This window comes from Nannobrachium achirus (assembly GCF_963921795.1).
Source record: "Nannobrachium achirus genome assembly, chromosome: 16".
Classification (NCBI taxonomy): domain Eukaryota; kingdom Metazoa; phylum Chordata; class Actinopteri; order Myctophiformes; family Myctophidae; genus Nannobrachium; species Nannobrachium achirus.
In genome coordinates, this window is record NC_137823.1 from 37,537,915 (window position 1) to 37,547,639 (window position 9,725).

The following is a 9,725-nucleotide window of genomic DNA, read 5'->3' on the forward strand; positions in this document are numbered from 1 at the left end:
AATCGGGTTGTTTACTGTTCATCTGTAGACTATCATTATGTCAGAAGTTCTCTTGCATCTCTCCAAGGTGACATGAATGCAAAATGCCTAAACTGGAAAGATCCATTTGGCTTTGAACTGCAAATTGTCCAAAAATCTTTACTGACAAAAACCTGACTCCATTCAGATGAGTAGGTTCTGGTCCAATCGGAGTTCAGCACTCTTGTGTAATCATTCTGAAATCAGTAAAAGATTGCATATTTCTTTGTGGCGCAAAATGTCAGCAACTTTAAAAAAAAAAGTAAAATGCATGAAATAAAATTCTCTATAAATTACTCATAGGAGTAAGCTAGTAGTATAGGAACAACATTAGAGTGAGGGGTTCTCAGCATCTCTGTACTCCTACCATCGCCCACTAGTTCTTATTGTTCTTTTTCCCCCTCTCCCATTTTCTCTACTTTGGTGCAACCTACCGTCACATCTATCTATTGCCTTATACTGTAACCTGTATTTGATTTGGTCTGTCTAATTTCTTCTCTGCCAATTACTGATGGTCTACATCTCTATAGCTCCTTTATACGGTGTGTGTGTGTGTGTGTGTGTGTGTGTGTGTGTGTGTGTGTGTGTGTGTGTGTGTGTGTGTGTGTGTGTGTGTGTGTGTGTGTGTGTGTGTGTGTGTGTTATGTGTGTGTCTCTCTCTCATTCACTTCACACACAGTAGGCCTATACGACAAAGGTAATCATGCCAAGGTACCAATTTGGTCATGAAGAGCAGTCAAGGGGTTCATTGTCCCAAGGACACTGTCTATGACACACAAAGCCAAGAGGAGCCCTGGAGTCGAGGATAGAACCGGGAACCTTCTGTCCGTGCCATTGGATGGGTTTTTGTTTTTACATTGTGGATACCGGTAATCTGGTGTTTTCAGTAACAATCATAGTTTACAGAAGTTCTCAAAGTAGAAAGAAAAAAACATACAATAATGTACTGAGCAATATCCAAATATTTTGGACAAAACTGATTTGGGCACACGGCAAGTAATATCGTTTCATATAGTTTTTATTTTAATATTTTAAGATAGGTTAGTGTCGAAGAGTCCTTGAGCAAGACTCTGAACCCCTAGTTGCTCCTGGTAAGCAGGTTGGTGACTTGAATGGTTTCCTCTAGCCTAGTAAACCAGGCTACTCCTGCCTTCTCGAATCAGAAGAAGGCAGGAGGAGTCTAGTTTAGTCATAGAGTTACTAACAAGGCTAGGTTTCCTCCACCATAATGTGTATGAATGTGTTGTGTGAATGGCCCGGGTGAATCATGTAATGCACAATCCCGGTAAAACGCCTTGGACAAAGGCGCTATATATAATTGCACCATTTGCCATTTATTATGTCAGAGGTTCTCTTGCATCTCCCCAAGGTGACATGAATGCAAAATGCCTGAACAGGAAAGATCCATTTGGCTTTGCGCTGTAAGTTTTACTGCCAAAAAACGGACTCCATTCAGATGAGTAGATCTGGTCCAATTGGAGTTCAGCACTCCACGCTTTTGTGTCAACCATGTAGAAACCACTAAACGATTGCATATTTCTTTGTAGTAGGCCTACAGCAAAATGTCTAGTCTGACACTCAGCCTGAATTGACATTTCGTTTCACTCCATTATTCAACTTTAAACAAATAAAATGCATGAAAAAAATCTCAATAAACTACTCCTAGGAGTAAGCTAGTAGCAACATTACAGTGAGTGTTCTCGGCATCTCTGTACTCCTTCCATTGCCCTCTAGAAAACGTATCGTTTTATTTTTCTCTCCCATGTTCTCTGCAAAGGTACAACCTTCACATCTATCTACTGCCTTAACCTGTATTTGATCTGTCTCATTTCTTCTCTGCTAATTACTTGATCTACATCTCTATTCTGTAGCTCCTTTATCCAAAGAGCGTTTGCGATGTGTGTCACACAGACACAGTAGCAAGGCACCAATATGGTCATGAGGAGTGGGAACCTGGGAGTTGAGGATAGAACCAGGAACATTCTGGTCAGGGGTCATCAATATTTCTGTGCAAAGATTTGGCCTTGTCCGTGGCATTTCTGTTTTACACGCTATACTAATGTAGTACTGTAATGTTCTTATTTTGATCATAATACCCAATAACTGAATGTCATATCTCCAGGTATTCTTCTGAATGTGTACAGTAGGCTACAACAGTGATTTACTATGACCCTACCTAGTATGGCACATTATGAGTCCACTAGTGTTAGTGGTACTCAAACGTTTTATTTGCAAGGACCCCCATAACTCTGAGAGTGACCATTTGTACACTCAGAGTTATGGATTGCATTTTTATAGCGCTTTTCTAAGCAAGTTGTGAACTCAAAGCGCTTTACAATGGTCCATTCATTCATACATTGGGAGGTGAAGCGGCAAACAGTCGACGCCAGCATCCTCACTACCAATGGTGGCAAGCTTTCACCGACCAACTCATTGGAGGCAATATGGGGTTGAGTGTCTTGCCCAATGACACTTCGACATATGGACTGGAGGAGCCAGGATTCGAACCGCTAACCCCGGTATCATTGGCCAACCTGCTCTACCTCCTGAACCACACTATCTCTGGTAATACTCATGTTGTATGTGAGTGGCAAAAATGACAAAAATTCTGGTGACCAGATGGGTGCTGTAGGCAGCTCATGAGCCGCACTCCACGACCATATGTCCTGTTATTTTACCTAAAAACCTCACCCCAATAGGCCCAAAGCGTGTCATCAATCATCATGTGAGGACTAAAGATTTCCAATGACTGCATCTACGTCACGTGTCCTGCATGGCACACACACACACACACACGCAGGCGCACACGCTCACGCACACGCTCACGCACACACACACACACACACACACACACACACACACACACACACACACACACACACACACACACACACACACACACTCTCTCTCTCTCTCTCTCCATTTTTGAAACGGTGAAAGCCGCTTTCAAGGAGTGGCTTTGTGTGTTCCGTGCGTCCAGGATTGAGGATTGGTCAAGCTTCACATGACAATTTGGCCCTCCAGATAAAATCATTCATTCTTTCAGAATTCATAAAAACGTAGAACTGAAGTACATAGAAAGTATAGATCTAGAACATAGAATGTATAGATCTAGAACACAGATTTCATAGCTCTAGAACACAGAATGAAAATTCACCGCTTCACTTCGAACCGAGGTTTGATTTTTTCAATTCAATTCAAAGCTGTATTCAGGGCTGTATTGGCATGAGAAAACATATGTTTACATTGCCAAAGCAGAAGTGTACAGTACACAATACCATACAACCAAAACAAAATATGTAAATATATACAAGTGATTGGAGTGAAACGGTATTCATGTATCAAGGTATGCAGACAGTGCAGGGATATAGTCTACCTCTCTCTCTCTCTCTCTCTCTCTCTCTCTCTCTCTCTCTCTCTCTCTCTCTCTCCCATCCATCTCCATCCATCCATCCATCCACCCACGACCCACCCATCAGCCTGTAGAGGGCAGCACTGTGCGCCTTGTCTGCCATTAACAACAGTAGCCTATAAACCGCATAAGCAGGAGGCAGAAGAAGCAGCAGCAGCAGCAGGAGGAAGTGGAACTTTCCGCCCGTGTCCTCAGGGGGATGGTGTTTTTTACTGGTGTTTCAGTCCGAGTGTGGGGAAAGGGTGCGTTCGGAAATGCGCACCGGACTGCGCGGGCGTTTATCGTGGGCTTGCCCAGGCCTTACGGCCTGGGCATAAATATAACGATTGCATTCACCACGGCTTCGTAACTCGCGCGGCGCTCCGCCGGCCGCGCGGCCCTGGCCCGCTCTTCGCGGCCACTCGCGCCTGCGGCGCTCGGGGGCGAAGAGCAGGACCAAGGTCCGCTGGCCTTCGCGCCGCTTGCAATGTCGTGGACAATAAAACGAGCGCACCCTTTCATACACTCTGACTGAATCACCAGTAAAAAACACTCTCTCTGTCCTCAGGTGTCCTCTGTCTTGTCGTTGTGCGGGTGTTGCTGTGTTGTGAAGATGTACAGACATTTCCTAGTAAGACAACCTTTTTATTTCGAGCTACCTTTGAGAGCAATTACTTAAATAACCGTTTTGAATATCGCTCAATTATTAGAAAATAGGCCGTATTCTTGTATATGTTCTACTGTTGTGGATGAGACTAGTATCGGGGTCAAACCAGGACACGCGAACCCACAGACAGACGACGGGGCCGCTCTGTTTAATTCATTGTTATCCTAGCCTCGCGGACGGCTTCACTGGGCATTTCTGTGTTTATAGCTAAGAAACACGACACCGTACACGATTAGAATAGAAGAAACATGCGTTTGTTTTAATGCTGAAATGTGTTTTTTTATTTCCGTGTCGTTTCGCAGGCTCTCCAGCAGGTGTCGCGGCGGACCATCGCCAGCAGCGCGCGCCGCCAGGTTGACAACAAGGTCCCCCAGAACCAGAAACACTTCCAGGTAAAACCATTTTTATAGCAGTGTTTCTCAAACTTTTAAATTCCAAGGTCTTCCCTTAAATCTGACAGTGTATAAATGGAACCAAATGGACCCGTACTGACTTGTAAGAATCAATTTAGACCCTCCTAAAGGAATCCAGAGTCCCTGGAATCCACTTTGAGAACCACTGGTTTATAGCCTATAATATTATTGCTCTTCTATTCTTCTAGTACTTATTGCTATATGGAGACACATTTTTATTATGGTTCCCTTAATTATTTTGTTTTTACCTGTAATTATTTCAAAACATTTTCAAAAAACATTCCCAAAAAAGCAACAAAAGAAATCATGATTTTTTTATTTTATATCCGTAATTTCATAAAGAAATATCAAATAAATTCCATAAATTAGAAAACAAGTGTTTGAGAAGTAGTGAAAATGGCAGATCTACAATCTGTGAACTGTTTTCACTAGTTTGGGTCCCAGGCAAAGGTCTAATTTCTTTTTTCGGTCTTGAGCTAAAATGTTTGAAGAATTTATTCAGAAGTTTGCATAGGAAAAAGTACAGTTTCATGACGGTACAAATCACTGCTACAAGATCAACTAAAAGGAGATCCTAGTAAGCTTTCCGGCTTGTTTACACAGGAACCACTTAAAGGAACCCAGTAGTCCCCCTGTCTCTTCACTAACTGCTCTTTAAACAGAAAATACATTTTCAGGTCAGGAATCCAGGATACATGTTTTATCCAATCAGGAGAGAGAACTCACACAGTGTGTTTAGAATGACATAAAGAAGACAAAATTGGAACTGTTGTAACTGGAAGACTATAAAACATAACCTGGGCAACTGGCAGCCCGGGGGGCACATGTAGCCCCCACCTTCACTTAAGGCGTAATCGGAATACTGATATAATATTGATTTCAGCTGATATAATTCCAAACATGACCCACTTTAATTACTTAGTAGCTTAATGACTACTAGCTAAATGACTATTAGAAAGTGTCTTTTTCTCTTTTATGTCCAATGTATTTGTAATTAAGTTCATAAAGTTAACATACTGTAAGTATAAGTAAATGATCTACGACGCGTTTTGAGTTTGTGGATCAGCTATTTTTGCAACTTTTGTGTGACATAGAATGACTAAATATGGAGGGCATTCATTTACGAAAAAAGTCAAAATACAGAGCTAAGAGGTGTCTGCCCGACAGTATGTGCATTGTGGCCCTCTGGAGTGAGTGTGGAAATATAGTGGCCCTCTCCATCATCAAAGTTGCCCACCCCTGCTATCAAATGTATGCTGATGATTGGGTACACTCCTGGGTCCTGATTGGCTGAAATTTGCAACCCACCTGCAAATGTTTTCTGTTTATTAAAGAGCTATAGGACGGTTAGACTTGTATCACAGAACAAACACTGTTTTAATCAGTCATATAATGTTAATGATGAACCAAATCTCTTCACAGGGCTCAAACGTTTATACAGACGGTAACAAATGAAAGAGGGAGAAAATAAGTAAAACTCTTATTTGCACTGATGGCAGCATCTTCAGTCACAAACAGGGGTCTAATGGTTCTTTTCTTTCAATCTAGAGGAAGGACATCAATATAGGGTAGGGAATTGTGATTGGAAAGAAAGCAGTCATCCGATGGCTGTGATGGTCGTGCATTAGAATAATGTGTTAAAAAAAAACAGAAGAGCGACTCTTTGGAAGGTGACTGAGAATGTCATTGCAGGACGTGATCAACAAGAGCAATCCTTTGGCAACTGCATGATAAGGGATGTTATAAATAAATAAAATAATGGAGTTATTATTATGGACAAACCCCTCATTACATAGTTAGTTAAATGTACATTTTGAGATGTCATGCTTCACCATATGCTCCACAAGGGGGCGACTCGTGCATGTGTAGTGTGCACCAAGGACAGCAGTCCCTGTATGCTTTTCTGCTTCAGTGAGGGGGTTTGCCGGCTCTTTCATCATGCTATGGGGGGCATTTAGTGTTTCTCGATCTTTTTTGGCTTGAGTACCCCCTGAATCAAAGTACCCCCTTTACCCGGCAATAACATTTTGCTTTTAAAACTGCAATTCAAATATAAATAAATAATGTTATATGATGCTATAATAACCCCCCATTTAAAGAATATAAAATCACAAAAAAAGAAATGGAGTGAAAGAGTTTCAAACGGTTTTCATGTCAATAACTTCAATACATTCAAACAACTTTAAAACACATCCCAGTTGCCTGGAACCATGCAATTTGGGTTTCAAGTTTCTCCATGTGTCATCATTAAACATAACAGTACATGTTTTTCCCCTCCTAATTAAATTGTTAACGGTTATTATTTAACTATGAACAATATTAGCATGATTTTTACTTCTATTTTTCTTTTTGGGGGGCAATTTCTTGAGTACCCCCTGCAGTACATCCGCATACCGCTAGGGGTACACGTACCCCCATTTGAGAAACACTGCCTTTTTAGACATTGTCACAAAAGAATGTTGGAGAAGGGTTGGGCAAGACGAAAACATGTTGTAGCTCTGGGGTCTGTTTGCATTCATCACATACAGGAATAACATTTTGAGATATTCTTGCAAGTTTAGATTTTGAAAGATGCAGCCGATATAGCACAAACTGAGTTTAAAATTAAACTGTATCAATGCTTGCTTTGTGCATATAGAAGAATTAAACCTATACATGGCCATATCCCATTACTCATCTGATAATAGGGCCCCTACTGCCTCCCAATGCTTTTTGATGAGATGTAGAAGGATTGTACCTATGGAAGAACAGTGCTCGCCACCACTATAACTCAAAACATCAAATGAGGGACTATACTTTAGAATAGTGTTCCATCTATCCAATCGAGTTCTACAGACTTTTACAATCCATGCCACAGTGTATTGAAGCCATTTGGTGGTCCCACACCTTATGAGAACATTAGATTATTATTTCTTTTCTTTAATTTGTCACCCATCTATGCTGTAAATACTTGACCTTAAGGCACAATTAAGTAACATACTCTTTGTATTCTGACCTGCAAAGTCAAAGTGCCGTAATATGTTTTTGGGGACACTGACTTATTTATTTGTCTCAAAGGTCAAATCAGCCTTCATGATATTAACATATCTCATCTACAGATCTATAATTAGTTCAATATCTCTATAAATCGATGGCCCCCTTTGATTGGCCAGTTGAAACACTTTGTAGCCTTTTATTGGTTTGATTATTTGCACAGTTAAGGCACTTTGACTTAGTAGGGCAGTATAAAGTCCAGTTGTTTTTGTAGTCTAAAATATTGTGGTATAGTAGTGAATTGAATGGTATAAATGTCTGTCTGCTGTGCAGGTTCCTCCCGTGAAGCTATGAACCTCCGTTATAAGTTATTTTAGCTTCAAAGATAAGTAGCCTGATGTTTCACTGCATCAACTGGGTGGATACTAACTATGCATGCACTTTGGAGTGACCAGTTCATTAATTATTATATTTACAAAAGTGAATATCTGTCTTCCTTCCTCATTAGTATGTGCTACAGTACTTGATCATCAGCCATGAGTATGTTGTGGATGTGCCAATGTAACTATTTGGGTCAGAGCAATTTAACAACCATACACAATAATTTACTAATATCCTTCTTGTGGCTGGTGATGTCCCACCCTGGTATTGGTAACAGGTTAAATCATACTTTATTTGGAGTTAACATATCTGAATCTTGCATGGTTATTGCTATTCATAAGATGATGATATTGTACTATTACTGTCATGTTCTGAGCTCTTTCTTTTGCTTCTTTTGAACAGGTGGACAATGGAATGCCGGTCCATTTGAAAGGAGGGAGTGGGGATGCACTGCTTTACAGGGCAACGATGGCTCTCACTATCGCGGGTGAGTTCACAGATATCTTCACGGCAGATGTCTTCTCAAATCCAGTATATGGGCCCAAGGAATTCTCAATCGAAAAACTGACATGCATAATTATTATTTTTAATCGACAGCAAAGGACCCAAGGACAATCAGACCTGGTCTGAAACAGACCGTGAGTCATGTAAAAAGCAAGCCGGTAGCTCATTGCTCTTAACATTGTAATTTTCATTAGTCTTTTGAGGAACAAACTATTCAAATAATTGCTAACATGACTGCTAGGCCTAATGTCAGGATAAATGGATAAACTAATGCTTTGATGAGAACTTTGATATGATCTTTTATTGGTTATTGGGCTTTGAAAACCATTGAGCAAACATCACGCAAACGTTGTTATCTTTGAGGATTGATGCTAAAGCCTTTAAGAACTAGTGGCAGTAGTTTAAATGCTTGGACTTGGCACTGCTACATGACTGCAAATGTCAGTTGCGCTTTTGTGATTGATTATCAGCCAGACGATATTGGAGTAGACAAGTGCATGCCCGTTTGGGTACTGCTTCATTTGTTCAAATGCCACCTCCCGTGAGTCCCGTCCCTTTCCATACAGCTGGTGTAATTGGCCAATATGTTGATTGTAATTGTCATTTCTTCAGGAGCTGGATATTCGGTGTATTTACTGGTGATGGCTGCGTTCCCAGAGAAGAAAGCATAGAGGATCCAACCACCAAGGATGTTTACCTGTGTTTATATACACCAGCACACTGCTGGTTATTGTAAAAAGGTCTATGTCACAAATTATGGGATTTTGTCTCCTGTCACAATAAGATTTTGTTTAATGTTTATGGGATCAATATTTATTTATTGTACTCTGTATACCTGAGGACCAACAATAAAAATGCCTCTCATCACAAAGTCTTTATGTTGAAATAATGTGTTTGATCTCTGAACATGTCACCATCAGGTCTATGTCCTTTCCAGACATGTCAGTAGCTTGCATGTCAGTTTCTGCCAGTTCAGGAAAGAGGTGTGGTACTGATGATTTATGAAAATCATTGTGGGGAAAAAAGTGTTGCCTAATGAGAGGAAGACACAAGAAAAGTGACAAACTGCAATTTAAAAAGTATATAAAATAACATGAGACTTGCCAAGGGCAAAATAAATGTACAAACCTTGCTAGTTGCTACTGATGCTCATCATTACACATTTAGGCCCTTGCCACTAGAGAGCACTGTTTTCAAACAAACCAACCGGTCCTAAGTACCATTATCCCGTGATATGGATTCTCTGCATCACCAGTGCCACATGAAATCAATTACACTACAATAGATCCCACTGAAAACGGGCATAATGCTGTTGAATGACTACAATTATAACCTCGATATTTTCCAGTTCGTGTGGACAAAACAAAAACGACACGCA

General features: G+C 40.7%; 1 protein-coding gene across 1 annotated transcript; it reads left to right on the forward strand.

Annotated features, from left to right (window-relative positions):
* Window positions 1-3,906: 3,906 nt before the first annotated feature.
* On the forward strand, window positions 3,907-9,221 carry LOC308300450 (cytochrome c oxidase subunit 7A2, mitochondrial-like). Its single transcript, XM_080744291.1, has 4 exons — window positions 3,907-4,040; window positions 4,379-4,468; window positions 8,246-8,330; window positions 8,960-9,221. The coding sequence occupies exons 1-4, from the start codon at window positions 4,023-4,025 to the stop codon at window positions 9,016-9,018; spliced, it is 252 nt and encodes an 83-aa protein (XP_080600417.1). The 5' UTR covers window positions 3,907-4,022; the 3' UTR covers window positions 9,019-9,221.
* The last annotated feature ends 504 nt before the right edge of the window (window positions 9,222-9,725 follow it).